This window comes from Penicillium macrosclerotiorum (genome assembly GCF_028827735.1).
Source record: "Penicillium macrosclerotiorum strain IBT 26536 chromosome Unknown utg000009l_segment0_segment0, whole genome shotgun sequence".
NCBI classification, from domain to species: domain Eukaryota; kingdom Fungi; phylum Ascomycota; class Eurotiomycetes; order Eurotiales; family Aspergillaceae; genus Penicillium; species Penicillium macrosclerotiorum.
The window spans coordinates 777,750-799,760 of NW_026643088.1; the positions used below are offsets into that span (position 1 = coordinate 777,750).

General features: G+C 47.7%; 8 protein-coding genes across 8 annotated transcripts; 3 read left to right on the forward strand and 5 right to left on the reverse strand.

The window, feature by feature from the left end:
* Nucleotides 1-289: 289 nt before the first annotated feature.
* Nucleotides 290-4,038, reverse strand: N7462_009447 (uncharacterized protein; the record flags this gene model as incomplete). The annotated part of the gene is made up of 5 exons (XM_057081161.1): nt 290-783; nt 830-931; nt 992-2,591; nt 2,652-2,896; nt 2,967-4,038. 5 exons carry the CDS (start codon nt 4,036-4,038, stop codon nt 290-292), a joined length of 3,513 nt encoding a protein of 1,170 aa, XP_056929998.1.
* Nucleotides 4,039-5,582: 1,544 nt separating this feature from the next.
* On the forward strand, nt 5,583-6,584 carry rho2 (uncharacterized protein; the record flags this gene model as incomplete). Its single annotated transcript, XM_057081162.1, has 5 exons — nt 5,583-5,617; nt 5,831-5,909; nt 5,982-5,987; nt 6,047-6,238; nt 6,297-6,584. 5 exons carry the CDS (start codon nt 5,583-5,585, stop codon nt 6,582-6,584), a joined length of 600 nt encoding a protein of 199 aa, XP_056929999.1.
* Nucleotides 6,585-7,315: 731 nt separating this feature from the next.
* Nucleotides 7,316-8,013, reverse strand: N7462_009449 (mitochondrial 54S ribosomal protein mL40; the record flags this gene model as incomplete). The annotated part of the gene is made up of 2 exons (XM_057081163.1): nt 7,316-7,659; nt 7,788-8,013. 2 exons carry the CDS (start codon nt 8,011-8,013, stop codon nt 7,316-7,318), a joined length of 570 nt encoding a protein of 189 aa, XP_056930000.1.
* Nucleotides 8,014-8,608: 595 nt separating this feature from the next.
* Nucleotides 8,609-10,114, reverse strand: N7462_009450 (RING finger domain protein; the record flags this gene model as incomplete). Its single annotated transcript, XM_057081164.1, has 1 exon — nt 8,609-10,114. The coding sequence occupies one exon, from the start codon at nt 10,112-10,114 to the stop codon at nt 8,609-8,611; it is 1,506 nt and encodes a 501-aa protein (XP_056930001.1).
* Nucleotides 10,115-13,371: 3,257 nt separating this feature from the next.
* N7462_009451 (uncharacterized protein) lies at nt 13,372-13,626 on the reverse strand (the record flags this gene model as incomplete). The annotated part of the gene is made up of 1 exon (XM_057081165.1): nt 13,372-13,626. The coding sequence occupies one exon, from the start codon at nt 13,624-13,626 to the stop codon at nt 13,372-13,374; it is 255 nt and encodes an 84-aa protein (XP_056930002.1).
* Nucleotides 13,627-15,691: 2,065 nt separating this feature from the next.
* On the forward strand, nt 15,692-16,301 carry N7462_009452 (GFA family protein; the record flags this gene model as incomplete). Its single annotated transcript, XM_057081166.1, has 2 exons — nt 15,692-15,817; nt 15,873-16,301. 2 exons carry the CDS (start codon nt 15,692-15,694, stop codon nt 16,299-16,301), a joined length of 555 nt encoding a protein of 184 aa, XP_056930003.1.
* A 2,055-nt stretch (nt 16,302-18,356) lies between these two features.
* On the forward strand, nt 18,357-18,743 carry N7462_009453 (uncharacterized protein; the record flags this gene model as incomplete). Its single annotated transcript, XM_057081167.1, has 1 exon — nt 18,357-18,743. One exon carries the CDS (start codon nt 18,357-18,359, stop codon nt 18,741-18,743), a length of 387 nt encoding a protein of 128 aa, XP_056930004.1.
* A 747-nt stretch (nt 18,744-19,490) lies between these two features.
* Nucleotides 19,491-20,021, reverse strand: N7462_009454 (hydroxyisourate hydrolase; the record flags this gene model as incomplete). The annotated part of the gene is made up of 1 exon (XM_057081168.1): nt 19,491-20,021. The coding sequence occupies one exon, from the start codon at nt 20,019-20,021 to the stop codon at nt 19,491-19,493; it is 531 nt and encodes a 176-aa protein (XP_056930005.1).
* Between the last annotated feature and the right edge of the window lie 1,990 nt (nt 20,022-22,011).

Genomic DNA, 22,011 nt, shown 5'->3' on the forward strand with positions numbered 1-22,011 from the left:
CCAGCCGACTTGAACACGAAATAAGAACCGATCAAAATAAAACCCATGTCAGAAAAAGATCAGGACAGTTCAGAATGTGGTGGGTGAGACGTTAATCCGTGACGCTTCAATTCAAGAAAAAAAAGAACACATAAGTAGGAAGTGAGGAAGGTTGTGGAGAAGAGGAAATGGCGTGGGAGAGGGAGAAGGTGGGGGCGTTTTCAAACATCATTCTCATAAGAGCAAAAGAAAGATCTCAACATGCCTGGATCCCCAGACAGCCAAGCTAACTCGATGCCATAGCATGAAATCAGGAAGTTCCGCCATACAACCCGGCTGGAGGCGAGGAATATTGACGCAACACAGATGGCGCGCCGAAACCACCAAATACAGCTGGGTTACTGTTCCCAGGGACAGGGCTCCCGATATCACCAGGCACAATGCTGCCCCGGTGGCCTGTGACTGCACTATTGGTGTCTGGCTCGAACTTGACGTACCGACCCTTCTTATCTTCTTTGATAAAGAAAGAACCACCGCCGTTCTGGGGGCTACCCTCAGTGTCACAAATATCCAGCATCTCGTCTAGAGAAATTGCCGGTTCGTTCGAAGCGCGCAGCTGTTCCACTTGGCCGAGAACAAGATTCACATCGTGATAACCCCCGGAGCCGATCTCCGGACTTAGCGTGTTGAGGTGCTTGCAGGCCTGAATCACCAGTAGACGAATGGTGACAGGTCGAGACGCATGGACACGATGGTGCCCGCCGGCGGCAAAGGCATTATGAGACCACCCAGTTCCTAAAAGAGCTATGAGGGACAATTTTGTAAGGGCATGCGAATACATCAAACTCACCGGTCGTTGCTCCCCAGGTAGACGCACCAGGGAAAGCAGAGCCTCCAAAAGGCGCCGGCGCACCCCAACCGGTACTAGCTGCAAATGGTGCGTGTTTAGCTCCTACTGAAAAGTTAGCAAAAATATGGAACAAAATATGTCGGTACAAAGATCCAATCCTACCCAAAGGCTCCGTGAACAACGATGATCCTTGGAAGCTAGCTCGCGCCGGGGATGCATAAGGTCCAGGTGCTGGTGCACCAGGTAGAGACTGAGACAACTTCGACGGGAAAGGGGTATCTGTGTCATCGAGAAGAGCGCTACTCCCTAACTGGGTACTCAGGTCATCCATATCTCGCTGGGAAGACGCATGACCCATGCCTTGTTGATCCTGCGCAGTGCTTGGCGGTCGCTTGATCGGGCTTGGTCGTGAGATGGGGAATGCCTGTGTGCCAGTTTCCAAAGAAGAGCGATCGAAAGAGCCAGATGCTTGTCTGGAATGAGTTTTCGACAAACCACCTTGCTGCATCGGGAACATACCGGGGACACCAGGGACTCCGTGAGGCCCAGGGAAAGGCATTGCGTGGCCCGGCTCAGGAGGAAATCCTCGACCTGGGTGCATTGGACGAACCCCGTTGATCCCAGGTGGTGCCGGAATTCCCCCAGGCCCACCGATGCCTCGAAGAGGATTCATCATTGTCGAATTGGGCGAGTACATTGGCAGGTCAGGCGGATGAAGAGGTCGGCCACCCAAACCTGGGAGACCTGGGGGATTGGAAGGCAAACTGCCCAGGCCCGGAAAGCCAGGCGGATTGGTTCGACCCAGAGGGGATAATGGTGCAGAGGGTTGGGGGTGATGCAAAGGAGGCTGCTGTTGGTGTGTTGGCCGAACACTAATTCCCGGCGGGCCTGCTTGCGATTGCGCCAGGGAGCGCGGCGATATCGACGGCTGAAACGGGAACTCCGAGCCTGTAGACTGCGAATGAGGAGATGAAGTGTGGGAGCCATGCTGGGAGGTTTGTCGGGCCCTTCCAGGCGTCGAAGCCTTTGGAGCCACAGGTGTAGCAGCAGTATAATGCGGCGACTGGAAAGAGCCAGGGGCAGCCTGGGTTTGTAGATTAGGAGCAATCGCGGCGGGAACAAGAGGTGGTTGAGGCTTTGCCGGTGCATGGAATTTCCCAGTGCGTTCTCGGAGCTCTTGTTCAGCTTTGGCAGAGGCCTCTCGGTCCTTCTTGAGCTTCTCCTCTCTTGCCTTCCGGTCTTGTTCCTCTTTCTCTAACCGCTTTGCTTCCTCACGCCGCTTCTTCTCTTCCTTCTGCTCGCGTTGTTTGCGCTCCACTACGGCTTGCCGGTCTCTCTCCTCTTTGGCACGTCGTTGCTTCTCGGCGTCTTTGCGGGCACGCTCTTCCTCCAGAGCTTTCCGTTCGGCCTCCCGCTTTTTGCGAAGCTCTTCACGCTTCTGCCGTTGCTCTTCCACCTGTGCGGCCTTCAAAGAAGCCTCCTCGGCCGCTTTTTCTGCCTCACGACGGGCCTTCTCTTCTTCCTTCGCCTGCTTCTGTAGTCGTTTCTTGTCTTTCTTTTTCTGAGCCTCTCGCGCCTTCTTAGCATTGCGCTGCTCAGTTCGATTCTCCTCTTCCAACAATTCTTCAATGAGCTGCTTCTGGCGCTGTTCGGCGACTTTCTCGCGGTATGCCGTCATGACTCGTTGTTCAAACATCCGAGCTGCAAAGATTTGGAACATTCGCCGCCCTTCCTGCATCCGTTGCTCTTCGGTCATAGCATCCTAAGCATGATTGTTAAGAAAAAGATTCCCTATGCAAGGATTGATCACGGAATAACAAACCATCTCATCTTCATCAAACTCTTCCTCCTCCTGACTATCATAGTCCTCGTCCTCTTCATCATCGTAATCATCGTCATCAAGAGGGCCGTGATTATGACCAGCATGGAATGACTGATGAGCGGCAGCTATGTTGTACTGGGTATCTTCTTCTCGTTGCATTCGACGTTCGGCTAGTTGCTCCATCATGTCAATAAAGTGCTTCCCATCGTTTTTAAGAAGATCATCTGCCACAGTAAGAATGCCATCTGTAATGTATCAAAGATGTACCGTTAGTATATAGACGTTCAAGGGACAAGTGATGTCCGCCAGACAGACCTTTCACAGTTAAACTGTTTCCAAAGGCAAAGAAATCCGCACGAGCAGCGCGCGTTTCGTCGTCCTCGAATTCCTCGTCACTGTACATCTCATCATCTTCCTCGTCTTCGTCCTCATCATACTCTTCCTCATATTCTTCTACATCATGTTCCACTTCCTGTACACGGTCCCTTGATGGGTGGAACTGGCCATGGGTGCGAGTATGTTGACCGGGTGATCGAAGTGGAGGTTGGTACAGTCGGGGTGGAGGAATAATTGGGGCACCTTCATCAAAGGAACCCTGGTTGTTGTTGTTGGCGTACTGCTCAAGCTCTTCATAGTATGCATCGTACAGTACCTCAAGCTCTTCCTCGATAGCGGTTCGCTTTCGGCCACAAACAGTACAACTGCAAGAATGCTTTTGCTGTTCTTTCATTTTCTTCAAGACAGCATCTTTCTCCACTTTGACCAGCTGACGGCGTTCTTCCTCGCCCAGTTCAAACCAGAAAGTTCGGATATTCTCGCGTTCTTCCAGGGATGACTGGTTCCAAATACTGCTCTCCTTTGATGACCGAGCAGGATAACGACTGCCATAAGGTAAAGAGTGCGGCAGCGGAGGAGGATGGGAAAAGGTAGCAGAGGGTGTAGAAAGTGGAGTCGAACTGCCGTCGGCGAGGGTATGCGATCCCGAGCGACCTTTCTTATTTTTCTTTTTCTTTGACTTGGAGCCGGGAGTATTTGGGGGTTCATGCGGATCATTCGACATCGACCTGCCTAGCATCTCATTCGGTCCGCCGGACTCTCCGTCCCTATACAGATCGTCCAGGTGGGCATGGTTGAGGTCGGGGCTCTCGCGATCGCCATTGTCATCGTAAGAATGTCGGTCATCCGCCAGATTCGCGGCGTCAGCGTGGCCATGAATGTCGGGTTCTGCAGCTAGGCGAGCCGCTTGTTTTTGTCGGCGTTTCTGCTTCTTGCGATTCACCGTCGGTGCTGGTGTGGACATATTTCCGGATGCCGAGTGGCTCAAAGGTCCCCGCGCGTCACCGTTAGTCGAGGATGTAGTCGGAGGGGCTGCTGCATGAGTCGTCATGGCGAATATGGAGCCTGTAGGGACTTGCTGCCGTAACCGGGTTCTTTCACCAGGCACAGCGAGTTATCTGTTAGAGACGAAGAGTCCCATCAAAAAGTTGGGGGTGGGGGAACAAAAGGCAAGCAGGCCAAAGCGGAGAGCGGGAGGGCGAAAGAACCTACCAACAAAGCTCCGGTCAATCCAATGCCAAGATCAACTCACCAAAACAAAATCCCCCTGAATATCTCAGCGAGGGGGGTTGTCGCTCCCTTTGTCGCCCAATAGAGAGGAGCGTCTCCAGAGCGACAGGTAGGAGGAGGGGGGTTTGCGGGATCAAGGTCGAGAAGAGGGGGCTTTGCAAGGTAAGAATCCCGGCCGGTCACGTCGTGTTTGCGGTTCGGAAATAAGACCGGGGCGCTGGGAGACCCGCGGAGGAGAGTGAAAGGGAAGCCAAAGCCAGGCCCAGCAGAACAACAGAGCCCTGAGGTGCGGGATACAGAGGAGATCTCTCGTGGCGGATGATGGATGAATCGATGGGCGTTCTGGCTGGTTGTCGTGCCGCCGCAACGGGATAGCCGCCGCAAGCGAGCTGGTGCCTGATCAGTCAGGCACCAGTCACAATCAACGGAAAATCGGGATAAACAAAGTGCTCAACTCACTTAATAGGCGCTAAAATTCCCTACAGGACCCTAGGGCTAACAACTTTTAGCACTGCTACAGCGTGTCTTGCACAGACTGAGGTTTGTCTGAAATCACGTGGATTAAAGTCACACCGCCTATTTACTCCTTTATTGCCGGCACAATCACCAGGCGGTGTCGTGGGCAACTATCACCGTGACTGCTCCACTGCGCAGTGAGACACACCTAGCGCTAATTAAAAATAACTTCATAGCGAAGGAGTGGGCTCATGAGCATGGAAAGGAAAATTTGGAACATATGATGATCATTCCGGAGGAGCTGCCCTGTGTGTATTTTCGTCCGTGGGCCTCAAGCCCCTCGATGAGCCTGAAATCTCCGGGTTTCCTCAACCTCGTAGTCATCAAGCGGACTGTTTAAACTAACCGCATCTCCTCCCCTTCATCTTATCTACCACCCACTGGCTCTAAACTCTCGCTTACTAGACTTAACTTCATCTTGTTCTTCCTTCTCTCTTTTTTTCACTGTGGATCGGATCATCGTCACGATCGTCGTGCCGGGCCATCCAATTCGTCCACCCCTCCTCCGACCTTCAGTGCTCCCCCCCCCCCCCCCCGGGAGACGCGCGACCGCCTCGAAACCCCCAACCCTGGACCGTCACGTCACTGTTTTTGTGCATCTTTAGGCCGTCCATCCCCTCCCCCCTGAAGCGCTATTGGGTGGCAATACCGTGTACAGGGCTGGACTTCCCTTACCCCTGCTGGCTTCCGTGTCGCGATCTCGGGTCATCAACGCTCAGCTCCTACGACCTGCTCGAGACCCCGTATCCGTGTCTTGACCCCCCGTAGACTTGTGATCGATCTTGTCATCCCCTGCTCAACCATCCTTCATCTTGTGACATACGGTTTAGACCATCCCACCATTGAACCATGGCCCAGCAACAGGATGAGAATGTGATGCGAAGGTACGCGCGGCCAGTTTCCTCATCTTTTGGCGTCTTGTCACACCGTTTCTCCTTCGAGCCCCCCCAATTGCACCAGGTGGTTCAGCACCAGAAACGTCTGTCGTCGATACCAAGTCAACGTTCAGAACGAATCGGGCACAATGCACAATCCAGAATAGACCACCTCCGTCGATCTTGCCTTAATGAATGCTAATCCGAAGACTACCCATACAGGAAGCTCGTGATCATTGGCGATGGTGCATGTGGCAAGACCAGTCTTCTCAGTGTCTTCACCCTTGGATACTTTCCTACTGTGAGTTGTTATGAGATCAGTCTATAATCTAACAAGGTACAAGAGTGGCTAATTGAACTTCAATGGTTACAGCACTACGTTAGTCGTTCAACCAATCACCCCCACCCGCAAATCCACTCCATCTTACAATTTCATAGGTCCCGACAGTCTTCGAAAACTACGTGACAGACTGCCGAGTCGATGGGCGATCAGTGCAATTGGCTCTCTGGGATACGGCAGGACAGGAAGACTATGAGCGTTTGCGGCCACTTGCATACTCCAAAGCTCATGTCATCCTAATCGGCTTCGCGGTAGACACGCCAGATTCGCTTGAGAACGTAAAACACAAGGTTCGTGGAATCTCGTTAGACAGGATTGAGAATCTTCCATGCTAAACCTAGATCATAGTGGATTGAAGAGGCCAATGAACGATGCCCCGGTGTGCCTATCATCCTCGTCGGTTTGAAAAAGGACCTTCGGGAGGACCCCTTGGCTATTGAGGAAATGCGCAAGAAGTCCCTCAAATTTGTGACAACCAAAGAAGGCAATGATATCGGGACCCAGATTGCCGCCCGCAAATATCTCGAGTGCTCATCCTTGACCGGAGAAGGCGTCGACGATGTCTTCGAGGCAGCCACCCGAGCTGCTCTTCTCACCTTCGACAAGCGGAAAAGCTCCTGTTGCGTGGTTCTATAACGACTCGATTATGTGAACGTGCACATTGCGATTCTTTCTCTGCCCAGCGTTCGGTTTTATCTCGACTTGGAAGTCAGCGGGTGCCCAAGCTTGCCTTTGCTCCCACCCACTTGACATTCTCCGTTGTATCATGCATCATTGGCGTTTGGGAGGTTTCGTGATTTCCTAGGTTCCTTGGTCCAGGCATGACGTCTGCTTTCGATTCCTTTTCCGGTCATTTCGAGCCGTGTCTATTCTCTCGGAGTACATTCTTTTCTTTCTTTCACGTCTTTCCTTTCCGCCATGCCTTTTCACAACTCCGGATTCCCATCATTGTCGTCCTTTCCCCGAAGTGCATTGCGAATGCCGCTCCTTGGTCCTTTCCCTTCTTCTCTTGTAGTATCTTCTTGGTTATTTTATACAGTGCACTCATTACTTTTGCCTTCCAAGGGCTACATAATCCAGCTTCTTACAGCCATTTCGTTTTTGAAAATAATGATGTTCATCAGTATCAAGCCTAGCCCTTGAGGTAAGCTGTAGCTAACAAGGCGAGAGAAAAGGAAACCAAACACAAGAAATGGAATATGTAGGGAGTCCAGAGGTAAAAAGGATGCTCTCGAAAACATAGGTAAAGAGAAACAAGAATGCGTATAGTACATAGCGCCAAATGATACATGAGGGCCTAAAATTGCCGCTAGCTCCCCCAGCAGTAGCCATTTTTCCGTCACAATAATATCCATCATACGAGCGACCTATTTCTTCTCGATGCGCTTCCAATCATGGTTCCACCCCTCGGCCGGTGGGTAGTCAGTCTGCATACGGCCATATTCAATAGGGAACATATCAGTGAAAATGCCCTTCTTGATCATCGACTTCCGGAATAGTCTACCACCATCACCAGCCCCAGTACGCAGCTCTTCACAGGCTGATTGCATGCTCTGGTACTGGCGCTCAAGCTCAAGCTCCTGGGCACGGCGCTGCTTAGCCTGGAACAGGTTCCAAGCGCGGTGGATGGTCCAATGGCGGAGGTAGCGGTTTCGAGAGAAGCGGAGGGGACGAGGAGTGAGAGGGTGGTGCAGGAAATAGCGGATGAGCGCTGAAAGGATACATTAGCTCTGAACAGAAGATTTTCTTCTGAAGTACTGGGTTTTGGTTGCAGAATGACATCGAGTAACACACGGCAACCGATATCACATATGTGCCCCAATGGCAAGGAGAACATACTGATTCTCTTGTCCACATTAGGACCTTTACCCTTGCGTTTCGCCAGGGAACTTGTAGACGAGAATGGCGCCGACTGAACGGCGGCGGTGATGGGACCGGGTTGTGGTGTTCGGCGGGCTAGGGTCTCATGGCAGGCCCCGAGAATAGTCGGGCGGGCTGGAGCGAGTGACAGAGGAATTCGGAAGACGTTCGCAAGGGACGCGAGTGCAGGGGATAAAGACCGCATTGTGAATGGTATATTGTGGATGTAGGAGTCGCGGGAGTTGCACACGAGGTACGGGGGATAATTCCCTGACGGCAGAATCTTGTCCGCCTTATTTAGCCGCGCGCTTATCTCACACTGCGATCGCCATTTCACTGCTCACCCATGATGTTCCCTTTGACGGTTTCGAGGACGCTTTTGTGAAAGTATCCCGACCTGTCTCTACTCCGAGGCCAAATATGAAGAGGTTTGTTTCTATTTAGAGTACAGGAGCTGCGGATGGAGTTTTGTATTTGTGATCGGAGTATCGTATCCCCTCAAACACCATGTAGCCTGCTTTCAATAGTAGATACATTCAAGAAGACAAAAACCCGGCCTTCTTGTTGAAAAAAAAAAAAAGTGAAAGGGGCAATCATAATATTTAACGGTATCTTGTGGGTCATGAAAGGCATCAGTATCGAGGAGACATGCGTGTAGGCAGTGTACCACGTCAAATCGTAAAAGCGAGACCCTAAAAGGGAGAAAAGAAAACGCCTAGAATGCACAAGTTATCGAATGGTGTGGATAATTCAAGGAATGAAGTGGACACCCGAGTAATGAGCATCCAATAAGTCGGGGTTCATCGCTTTCTCCCGGTCTGCTTTTTGGATCGATCGTAATTCAACACTTTTCGCCGGCGATGAGTTTGTGCGAGTTTCCATCGGCAGTAAAGAACGAGTGCATCCTTCAAAAGTACAAACATGCATCCGCCTACCACGCTGCGACCCCAACGAGTCTGGAGAAGCCCCGGGCGACTGCGTTCTAAGACAGAGGACGGAGTGGTCCATGACTTTGGCAGCACATACTTCAGTATACCACCCATGGATGCTGAGATTGCCGGGAAGACGAGAGCTCCGAGAACGATGTCGGCGAGATTACCCGTGTCGTGAATGATTTCGTTTTGTCGACGTCCGAGACCAAGCCCCTGTCCGTTATTCTGACCTTGTGCTTGTCCGTCCTGGGCGGCTTGGTCAGCGCCATCTTGGTTCTCTGCGGCAGGGAGAGCTTGAGCCTCGAGCGGCTCGTCGTCGTCGCCCATCCCTACCTGCAACTCGAGATCAATCTCCATCAGGATTTGGCCATTGACATGGTCACCAAATCGATTCAGTCCTTCTGCCTGGTCTTGTTGCTGTACTTCATCCAAAATTTCCTCCGCAGCTCGAGGTTGAACTTCCGCAATCCATTTTTTCTCCAATCCACCAAAAAGGCGGTCATAGAGAGCGCCGTAGAAACTCTTGACATATGGCAAAGCAGCAAACGTCATGGCGGGAGTGGGTGGCCAGAGATCGAAGTCTGGTTCTTGTCCCGGGCTATGTGCAGCAAAGAACAGAACAGGAATGGCCGGGAGAAGGCCTTCTGCATAACGTGTGCGCGAGAAGATCAAAACCAGCGGAATGAGGGGCAGGCCTAGGTTCAACCCCGGGTTGAACGGAGCATCAACATTATCCTCGAGAATGCGCTTAGCTTCCTCAGTTCCAAAAATAAGGTACATTGAGTACACGCCGTGTGCGCAGCAACCAGCCCACACAGTACCGGCTACTGTGAACACCATCCCCGGGAGGACTAACCGCCCTGCAATTCTTTCCACTAGGCGCAAAGTGTCCACGACGTAACTCCGTGGGCGCGTAACTATAATCTCCGATTTGCACTGAGGGCAAACCATTCTGGCGCTATGGCCATTCCGCTTGCGCGACCGAGGGTTCTCCATATCAGCAAGCCAGTCGAGGAGGCACGCTTCGTGAGCCGTCAAAGCACATGGGCAGGGAGAACGCCATTCCGCGTTGAGTGGCGAGTTCTCTGTTTCATCGGTATAACAAATCCAACACTTTCGCGGCTCCTCCTGATTACCTGGGGTATCTCCAATATTCGAGGGCCGAGCAAGAGTCTTATCAGTGGCGTCCACCGCGCTATCTTGAGGACTCGGGGTCGAGGACCCTTTGTTCAAAAAGATCGTCTCGGCGTCCTCGAAGTGCTCTGGTTGGGATGATGTACCTTCAAGGATCGAGCCTCCGTCGGTGTTGGCGGTGGAGGCGCCATCGGTCGATCTGGTCCTCCCAGCGGCGGAGACGCCTGGAAGAGAGGCCATCGTCAAGGCGGATAGTCGTTTGCTGAAATGCGGCGCTAAAGTAGGAAAAATAATCCAAAATAAGCTTAGAAGTTTCCCGGACCTGAAATCAGAAGTGTACACAATACAGTGACTTCTGAGCGAAAGGAATCACATCAAGGATGGCGGAGAGAAGCGTGGAGAGTCCCGCTGGGAGAGAGAACCTCCGCTCGAGTGGAGCGCTCGCCTTAAAAGGAATATCGGTTGTCAGCCGCGGCTGTGAGCCAGCAGGGTCACGTGTTTACTGATCACGTCACAATTAAGGAATGATCGCAACTTAGCAAAGTCGATACGGCGCATTCTATGAAGAAAGGGTATTTTCTTCAATTTAACACAGCAGCAATAGATGTTCGTACTAATTATTATCTGCAGTTCAGAGTCGGATGATTTTTCGTTGAAAATTTTATGGTGCAAATAGCTGTCTTCCGTCTATATTGTTTGTAGGTGCGTTTAACTTCCTATGGTTGTATTTGGCTGGTTTGTTGTAACAGGTGAACATTTCTTTTGAGGAATGTGTAGACGTAAGGGCTCTGCAACGAGGCATCCAATGAGCTTTGAAAAGTAGATAAGATTATACTCTCTTCACTGGCTAAAGTATAGAAAATCAACCGAATTTTTAACAAAGGGGGAAATCTCAACCCTGTATCATATAAACATCATTGATTTCTCTTGTTGATCTTATTTCCACTTGTTTCTCAAGACTTGGAAAATCGTTCTCAGGGTATGTTGGGCTTAGTGTATCAGCACATGGAACTTTCTTATCTCCGACGACTTCTCAATAAAACTCTGCGACTTCTCAGGGCCAGGGATTGGCGATCATTCTCCTCTTGTAGAGAAAGAAGACAGGTATCATATCATGATGTCGACGAAGAGAAAGCCGAAAGCCGCTATGCCGTGGGATTAATTCCAGATCTTGATGATGTGCCGTTCGGTGAGATTATCTACAAGTACTGGACATGCCAATACTCTAATGTCGACCAACTGAGGCTTGATTGCAATAAAATGAATGACACGAACAAATGACTGGCTTTGAGTATGGATATGAACGCATTCATCAAGTCTACGATTTTTGCGTTTGCATTAGGTAACATTTTACTCTGTGCGTCTTGAAGACTATCTTGATATAAGTCAGGTACAAAACTCATTTAAGTACTCCAGTTCTGTGGATGTGCGGAGCGAGAGGGGGTTTGATACGAATCTAGATGTAGTCAGCAAAAGCATTATGTGATTTTGAATATTATTTGTCTTAGCTACCAGCATATATTCTTTGGCCTAAATGTTTATTTGGACTCAATTGAAATACCCTATCTTCGACTTAATTCTGCTGAGATAAGTAGCTCTGCCTGAAAAGGGGTTTCAAGAATTGCCGGACATAAATAGGAATGTGCATGGTATCTAATTATACTATACCTTTGAGTAATAGTCTCAATTTCTTGGTTAGGTCCTGTCTGCTATATCTCAGGAGCGCACGGACGAGTCTCTCCCAAAGCTCCAAGGGATCATTTCCAAATTCAGAAAAACGATTCTCAAGCCGCCCAGGTATCAGCAAATATGTTATATTTTCAAGCCTAGCACGATTTGCTCAGGATGTTGTTGCTGTAGGCCAAAAAGCTTCGCAAGGGGGATATAGAGCTGCCAAAGAAATCCTAGGGCCTTATTTGCCCCAAAATCGCGGATTAGTTGACTTCCAGGAAGAGTTTATCAGAAGTTAATCACATTACTATCAGCTATTGCTTTATTATTCTCTTCTCAGGCTCCGAAGGCAAAAGAATGCGTCTAACCATCGCGGGTGAACTGTTAAAATATTAAGAAGGAAGAAATTACAGTATTCAGAGCCAAAAAGTGGATCTATAAACAGGCTCAGCCGAAATAAACCCCGATAGTAAGATTTCGACTCGTTGAGGGACATAAATTATTGAACATCCTGTCTCTGTTCGTTACATTAGAAATTCCTTAATATTAGTCAAACACTAAGTAAACATACTCAAGCCTGATGGTAAGCGGGGGATAGTTGATTGACAGAGGTATTTATAGGTATCTTTTTATTAAAGTCTTCAATAATAAGCATCAATTCTCCAAGGATAATAGAAGACTATCTTGCGAAGAAGGGAATTATCAGACAGTTAGTGTGTTCATCCAGCGTGCTGCAATTACTCTAGGAGATATTTATAGAGTAAATCCCGGGAATCAAGCCTACGAGGAGACCGACGGTAGATCATAAGCCATTGGAAGCGATCAGAATTCCTTCAAGTTTTGTCCACTTTTTTCTTTGGCGGTCCATTCTTATCGTTAGCTTTAGTATAGGGATTCCAGTGTATAAAAGGCCACCGCCAATCTTTCCCAAGGCACTCGATGGTCGTTCTTCACTGCCAACTATCTTTACCGATCTTCCTTCATTATCAAATTCTCATTTTATATAGATAAAAAAAGTGATGAAAAATACTCGGGAGGTGGTCCTTCTGCAACATCTCAGAACCATAAGGGGAATATAGATCTGTTCAAACAAATCACGGCAAGTTGCGATCGGGCACGTCAAGAACATCTCTTTCCTTAGCTGAAAATAGGCGACTCTATGTATTATTGTCCTACAGATCGCGTTGCTCTAGGTGATAAAAGAAGAAATCGACAAGGTAGTAGGACGATGTTTTCCTCCACACTATCCTCATTTTGATCAAATTAATACTTTTCTTGTCTCATATGATCCTAATCCAGACAGTTCACACATAGTATTTTTTGGCATGGAAATAGATTCGATTTCACGGGTCTTCAACAGCAACGCTGTCAGAGGGATACATAGAGAGGGAACCTAGGTCAATATTATCAGCGGCGGGTCAATTAGGAACAACAGCATTCTGTTCAATAACGATTTGGACCCAAAAAGCTTCAAAAAAATAGTTGCCAAATATATATATATATCAGGTACAAAATGAAACTTCAAAGCAGAGTCAAATGGTGCTCCGAGAAGTCTGGATGGCCATAGTCACATTGAGATACGCTGAATTGACATGTATTAATACATATTAATATACTATAATTGCGTTCATATCACGTTTGGACTCCAAATTTACCATATAGTCTCTTTAGTGTGCAATGCTTGAAGCAAGCTCAAACTTGAAAAAAGGTATCGCCAATAATAGATTTCCCTAGGATATCAGAAATTCAGATATCAACCCTGAAAGAGGGTTCAGTTATCAAAAATGATCACTGATACGCCATTCCAAGTAATTGAATCCATCAAATCAAAAAGAAAGCGCAATACCAGCCACGCCCACTGCGCCAGCAACAGGCATCATAACACCATTGGTAGGAATCAAGATCCCCTGACCATTGCTTGAGGAAGAAGTTGAAGATGTGGCAGTAGTAGCAATGGCGGCGACAGTGCCGGTCGTAATCCAATCTTGAGTGTGCGTGATCTCATAGGATATGATAGCGGCGTCTCTTGTGGACTCGAAAACCTTGACGCTCTCGGGCAGGCTATTGTACCAAGCTGGCATGGAACCACGAAGCCTCGCCAAATCCACATACATACCAAAGGCGGAGTCGTATTCATAGAATGAAGCTCATGCGGTTGGCTCAGCGCTATTGATAGCTTCCACGACCCACGTTGGCTCGATCAGTAGGGACTCAAGGACGGGATCGATGGTGGTCTGTTCAACAGCTAGAGTCGTGGTGGCCAAGCAGAGGACAGGAAGGATGTTCCATTTCATGGTAATGGTGCTGTGTAGCAAGAGGCTGATAGACGATACTGTTAAGATATTATTCCCTTTATTGAACAAATGAAGTGAAGCTAAGAGGGTGGGCTTTAGGAGATGGCTAATAGTTGGTATTTATGAACTAGAGGAATTACTTCAGGCGGCTGTCTGCCTGTTCTTTGAACACTACACCGGCACAAGACTAAAATTGAATGTTAAGAACAATACGAGATTTTGTTTAACGAGAGGAAACCATGAAACCAAAATTCACTAGCTTGAGAAGAGAATTAAGCTAAGCTTTTAGTGCCTTTCGAAGCGAGATGATAGACTTGGAAGTGGGTTTTTGGAACGGTTTGGTACGATTCGAAAGATCTCGTGTTACCGTTTTATCTACATTACTTGGATCATTCGGATCTTTATTCAAATCAGATTGTTGATTATCATTTCCGATATTAGCAGGATTTACGGGTATACGTTGGATATTCAGACAAAACTTATTAAGGACCTCATTAATTTCGTATTCAAATCCGAGTTAATGAAAAGAACAAAATTTTAAAGTCAAGAAAGAAACAACCCCTCTCTACTTCGACCTAGTAGTTTAAAACTTGAATAATACCCGGGAAGTTGTTCTGAAACAAATTGATTTACCCGGAAGTGGGTTTTTAGGATACAACTTCAAGACGACCTATGAAGCTGAAGTAGTATAGGTAAATGTTTCATTCGAAGCCGCATTGAAACACAGCTTCTAATATAACTCCCCAGACTCATTGATCACGTTATTCAGACACACCATTTGTCTCTTGGGAACTCCGACGCAGGCGTGTAAGAGTTCATAATCTTCCTTGCCAGTAAAGTCACGTAGACGGTTTATACGTAGCTAAGACTCTGGTAAGAAGGAAGCTAAAATAGCGTCAAAGCTAGACATTTTTTGGCCCCAATTTTACCGTCACTTAGCTTTGGGGTGTCATATACGTATGGCTACGTTCTGAAGCTGCCCAGAGATAATAGTCTAATGTATTTCTCGTTGCTCTAGCATTAATATGAGCCAACAGGTTCTTCTGGTTGTACTGAGAAATCGTAACAATGCCGTTCAATCAAGGATTAGACTGCACTTCAATACTGTAAAACATACTAGAGGAAAGGGGACATAATTAAAAGGACTTGAAGTGTCTATATGTGTTAGACTGACGATAAGGTACGCTACACTAGGCCCTATGTACTAGGGAAAGTGCGAGCAAATTAGTCACACAGATTCTGGAAGAATCTTCCTTCAAAAATTTTAATCCGGTCAGTTGAGGCCATCGTTTCGGCTCATCTAATAACTCCAGTATAGAGGGTAGCGTTTGGCCCGAAGGAAGCAAATTACGAGAACCCCCCAAATGAATGGCATTTAGGATGTGGGACAAAGCTTGTGGAACTTGAGGAGCAGTACAAAGCAATAATGATCAAACAGATACGAGATATTAACACTAGTATATTCTAGCCAGCTCAGTCGACCCTACATCTATCTGATAGAAGTGTCGACTCTTGGGGTAGAAATCTACGTGTTTCAGACAACTGTTCGATTCATCGACTTGGGAATTTCTATCGCAAGTCTGTCTGCCGAAGAATACAATTACTTCCTCTACATATCGAAGAACTTCCAACAACGTGTACGCTGACTAAATCTGCTTTCTGCGGGGCGATCCTAGTTCTGTACCTCGGTATATTTCTCTCAGGATTTCCTGCGCCCCCCTTGCCTCTCGTAATGCCGCGGAGAGGGGCACTGCTTGGACGCTAAATAACACCACGACTATTTTCTGTTACTATCAAGATTTCAGCAGATCTCGCCTTTTTCAGTATTTTTCTTCCATCCTCTGACGTTCAGATGGCTAGATCCTCAGATAAAACCGACTCTTCTTATATACCCTTGGCTGGTAGCGCTGAAGATGGATTTTCCAAAGATGACGAAGCCACGGCCACGTGCTATTGTGGTGCTGTCCAATTATGCTTCGTGAGTCGAAGATGGCCAAGCACATTGATCTCATTCTAAAGTCATCATAATATAGCCAACTCAAGGTCCGGGATTAGTCGACACTTTTCTATGTCATTGCACCGACTGTAGGAAGATAACAGCGTCAATGTTCGCATCGAATTTTATAATATTGGACACACATCTCAAACATCTCCGGGGTCGCGACCAACTGAGCACATACAGTCAATCGAAAACTATCGTATCTGGGAAAGCAATGACAAACTTCTTTTGCTCGATATGTGGTTCGTTGATGTACAGGGTTGGTGAGGCATACCCAGGAAGTAGTATTTTGCGTATAGGCACTGTAGATGATTTCAATCTACACGAAACCAGGTTGAAGCCTAGGGTTGAGCAGTTTACAAAGGATCGCGTGGCATGGTTGTGTGGAGCGGATGGTGTTGAGCAAGTTGAGGGGTCAGCCTATAGCCCAAGAACAAGAATGCCTCGCCGAGGATCTCTTTAAATAGTTGTGAGGTTGCAAGAAATTTAAAACCTTCGTGTTCTGACAGATTCCATCATTGAATCAATTCTGGGAGGAAAAATTAGTATGAATCTTCCTTGGCCACATCTATCAATTTAAGGGGCTGTTTAAGATAGGCAATACTCATTACCTGCATTTGCATCCCTTGGGCATGTATCACTCTCAAGGTATCATCACTTGGCTCCAGCTCACGTATGAGTGTGGGCTTTTCTACATAGGCCTGTGATATTTGTCGAAGATAGAAAGTCAAATGTTCTTCCGGGGCGTGGTTCTAGCCAAATAATGTCATATTGTGGACAATGCACCAGACTTGACTATTCATGCGCTATTCTATTGCCTTTCAACATCAGAAGTCCTGGAAAAGGTGTGTTTATTCTTCTATGATCCCTCGGGCATTAAAAGTATGAGCTATAGAATATACGATGGAACAGGGAGGAATTTACCCCTTGGCTTAAGGTATCCAATCCGATGACCTTGTGGTCGAGATTGATTGACAATAATCATGCCGGATAGCCTGGACCACCCATGTCAACTGCCCTTATCGTGTGCCGCCCATCTTTCCTGGGGGTTGAATAGAGATCTAGACTGGGATGATGACGGATTTCTCGCTATAACAGCTTTATTACTGCATTTTCTGTAGTTATAATGGCCGATGATTGGATTATCGATCTGATAATCCACCATTGACATTCTCATTCGGAATTAAATGATCCATATTTGTTATCACACAATCCTAGTAATGAGAAGCATCGCTTTTGACAAGCAAACCTTCCAAAAATCCACCATTTCTTGTTTATACTTTGCGGCTTTCTTGCAGCGTGGTGATCATATTGGCCTCGGGTGCTGAGTGTCAAAGTCATGCAAGTCGTTCATCTCTTGAATTTGCATCAAAATGGTAGATTTCGAAGACCTCGGTTATATCGAAGTCCAACCATGTGTGATTTTCTTCCTATGTCTTTCTGTCTTCCTTTCAGGGGCTTAAACTTACCCCAGTCACTCTTATCTTCAGAAACTACACGAAACTACACAGGGAGCGGCTAAGTTATCTCGACCCAGTCATCATGCATTCTATCAATCTGAACAACCCCATGCCATTGAAGCTGTATGATGAGGTTATCTTTGAAAAACATGTACTTTCCCAACTCACCCGAATCCCTACTCTGTGGCTTGCTTTCAACTTTCCAAATCACATACATTCAAATCGCCCTGGATGCCTAAAGCTTTTATTTGATGGCTTTTCCCCTGCATTCAAATATGCTGAGGGTACCAATATTCTTAATGGAGAAAATCCAGGCATTGGAGATTGCGATAAACACAGGTCACAGTGAGAGCCATACCGACCTCGGTCGGACTCCTTATTCTCTCCAGCGGAGATGGAGAACGAACCAACAAGCGAATGGGAAGTCAAAGAAAGGAACTGTATATGAATGAAGAGTTTGAAGGGTTCAAGGAATGGCTCAAGCAGTCTTCAAAGCAGAACTAATCAGTTTTATCTCATATGAGCGGCTTTGCTAGCTCCCAAATATTCGGACCAAGTTTCGGCCGACCCACATTGGTTATAGAAGTCTCGCCAGGTATATCCCTCTACAAGGAATAGAGCATCACGATGGCGGAAGACACATTCCTTTAATGAGCCAAGCCCACGAGCATCTGAGGTTGCCATTGGCACCGAGCGCAGTTGGCTTCCTACTGCGTTAAACATGGCTTCACTCAGCTGTCGAGTTGCCGAGCCAGGGTTGTTAAATAGTCCATTACATAAGTGCGATCCACGTGATTCGCACCTTGATGTCTTTGGGGCCAACCCCCAAGACTTAGGAAGAATCCAAGACTTTATGATCCAATCACGCTTCAAGGGGGGCGTCGTTTGACATGACGACATGGGGATACGTCATAGTAGTACTAGTAGTAACCATCAACCACGATCAGCAATAGCGAGGATCATGACCTGTTTTTGACAGTGGGATGATTATCTGTGGTTCAGGTCAACCCCGTTCATTCTTCTCCCTCTCAACTCTTCCACATTGCATAATCGATACAATGGCCCCCCTACTGCCACTCCTCTCGCGAATGCAGGCGCGTTCTGCCTTAACGTCCCTCGGGACCCCAGTCTATATTCAGACATTCCGACGAAGATATGCTCAAGGCTCATCTTCATCAAAGTCTGACGGTGACAAGAGCGAACCGGCTCGGGATGGGGGACCCCCCGAGGATCCTGCCGTCAACTATCCAATCCCCTCCAACAAGGCTACCCCAACGCTACGAGATGGACGACAGTCACCAATTGCGGATTTTGAAGGCAACTTGAAAGAAGATCTTCCTGAGGATGTGAAGCGACATAACGAGGAGATGGAGCATCGCTATGATCGGCCGTACAACCATATTGGAGATAAAGGAAAGGTGGAAAGAACGTGGCAGAATGATTAGGGGGTCCAGGCGTCTGAGACATTTCTGGAATAGAAATGGACTCCCTAACTCATCGTATGTATGAAAGATCTGGATGTTTCATTGGTTTTCATTATGTTTTCGAGTCAAATGGGAAGAAGCAAGCTTGTATTCCCCACATCTACATACACATGGAGACATCAGCGAGAAGTAATTATTTCCAGCTTTCCACAGCCGATCTTCGTGCACGTAGAACCAACCCCAGTCGGGCTCTTTGGAGAGCCAAAGCAGAAGAGCTTGAGAGAGAATGCAGTACATGGTAAAACACCAAAAAAAGGTGGGTTCAAGGGGTAAGCAAAAATATAAAAGAGAAATGACAAGAGTGGGATTCGAACCCACGCCCCGAAATCGAGACACGGAATTGTGGATCAGGTAAGCCTGAACCGTGCGCCATAGACCAACTCGGCCATCTTGCCAATTGGATGGCAAAGTTCCCTAGTCTTGACATCATGAATCCAGTGACCCTATCGTTTCAACTGAACTATACAGAGTCGATCAATGCCAATATGTAGCTCTACTATATTAACTACATGTACTTGGTCGACTACTCCCATGCTTGCTGTCTATATCCCGATGCCTGATAATCGACAGATACTAACATTGAAGCCCCATTATCAAAGTTGAATGTCTTTCGTCATTCGTATATTTTGCATCACTCGTATGTACAAACCACCTTCATCTCTACCAATCCCCTCATTCTGCCTTCATCTCAATTCGTTTGTTTGTGTTTTATGACCCACGATAGGTCGAATAGTTCCAAGGTCCTAGCAGTACCGGCACGTGGTAGTGGCGCCAGCCCTCCTCGCCCTCGCGGCCGCGGCCCTTGACGGTGAACTTGACCTCGACCTCGGGCCAGAAGCTCTCGATACCCTGCGCTTCGTACCAGGGGCCGACCTCAAAGCGCACCGCCCAGTTGGTCTTGCTTTCAGCGGTGGGAAGAGCCTCTAGGAGTTTGGGCACGGAGGTTGCGGCCCCGCCAGTGGGCGTCCACTGAGCGACACGACCGTCGGCGTTGGTGGTCGCGTGGAAGGTGACCGGGGTGGATGAAGAGAGTAGCGTCAAGGTCACCGGCAGATTAGCAGCGGGAGTGCCTGTCAGCGTATTAAGACAATGGCAGGTAATGGGGTCGCGGGCCATGATTATTGGTTTGTTGGCGGGGGTGGGAGATGGTCTGGAGAGCGGGGCCGGGGTCAGTTGGTGCTGGACGAGGGCGAGACGTTCGGTGGTAATGCGACCCTGTGCGGATTCACGGGCATCCATTCATGCAGTGGATGAGGGAGTTGGAGGAATGAGCAAAATGTAAAGGGGGAAGAGAGGAAGGGGGAAGATTTGACCGGGAAAGTCTCCTGAGGAGTTCGCCCTTTCTACGGGTGTGTTAGCATCGGAGAGCACCGATAACCGCGGAGGCTGCCATCAGTGGAGATTGTCGGCCGTGGTCAGAGTAGGAGGTTCTGAAAGCCGTAATCTGGTTCATCATGTTCAATTTTGCATATCACTCACATAATAGCCCGGGTGGTCTAGTGGTATGATTCGCGCTTAGGGTTACACCCCAAGCATAATTGCGCGAGGTCCCGCGTTCGATCCGCGGCTCGGGCCTATTATTCTCTAATTTTTTTCAAGCCCCCCAATTTTTCTTGCCAGGTGAATCATGATTGACTTTAGTGAGAAAATTTCCAAGAAGCAGAGCATATCAACAATGATCCCCCACCGAGGTTTTATTCAACCTGTGATAATTATTTTTTGAAATGTACCCGGTCTTAGTCAATATTCATCATATTATGGGTCACTTGAGATGCTAATTTATTTTAATGAACAGCGATATTATGAAGAGTTTTATTGTCATTCATGCCTTCGTACGGGCGGATTTGATGCAACTTATTTATGACAGCTCTGTCTGAGAGAGGATAGTATCAAAGCTGGACCGTTGCCACACCCTTCTATCCTTGTCTTTTCTATGTCTCTTAGCGAGGCACGGCTATACTGGCATGGGGTCTTGAGCTTGGGTCGAATTTGAACTAGGTTTGCTGCAGCTTCTATGTGTTGTAGATTTTGTTGTCTTCACTGGCTTTGTAGGGGATACTTGTAACACTCTCTACTGATAGGTCTGTATAATAAATATCAATCCTCGGCTGCTGATGGATTCAATGCTGTGACAGCAGTCTTTGACGCGGGGTGGAATAGTAATTTGGAGCCAGGTTACTTTCTTCGTCTTTCCTGGTGGACAACATTGAATGACAGGGATCTGGGAGCTTGTAGAGGGATCAATCCACTGTTGTGAGCTATCATATTCAGGTGCTAGAGTATAAACGCGACCATGCGTTGATGTTATGGTCTTTTTAGCTGAGCATAAAACGCATGTGTCCAGACGTATTCCCCTACATATGTAACGTCCGATACCTCGTGATATATATATAAGGAGAGAGAGACATACATACCCATGTCTTATTTGAAACCCCTTGATAGATCTGCTAGAGGCCTTCAGAGTATACTATCTTTATATTGTCATTGACTTCTCGTCGCCGCGACCTGATCTAGAAAGAAGGCGGTCTCACGATTGAACTGAGTTCGGGGTATCTATACTTCCTATAGTAAGGGGAAACAAGGATTTCCCTTATGTAGGTAAAGTCCTCAGATTATAAACATGAATAGCCCGGGTGGTCTAGTGGTATGATTCGCGCTTAGGGTTACACCCCAAGCACAATTGCGCGAGGTCCCGCGTTCGATCCGCGGCTCGGGCCTATTATTTCTTTTTTTGTTCAAATTTTGAATTCGAGCCGATTAAATACTGCCACCATTGATTTGACGGATACATAAACAAACACATCAACTCAACAAGCCTTTAGCGAATCAAACAGGAACCTCACGATCTATTACTAGACGCTGGATAACCAATACCCGGGTTGGACCTAGGATGTCTTTAGATCATCATATTACTAAATACTCGATCTGAAATTACCATCATTCTGCTCCAGCTGTCACCATGCCACTGCATGCATAGTATACTCTGTCTATCCACTTGGCCAGAAGGCAGCCTGGGGCCGGTCATGGCTTCGAGCAACCCAAGACAATCGAAAGTATAGGTCAACCGGATTGTCCAACTAGTTGATCGAGACTCCCATCTGTGGCTCATACTGAACATTCCGAACATGGCTGTCGACATTATCGTTCGCGAATGTTCGATCGCCTTTGCGGGGCAAACTCCTGGAATTTTGAACCTCACCTCTCCGCCTCTCCCCACCTCTCGACCTTC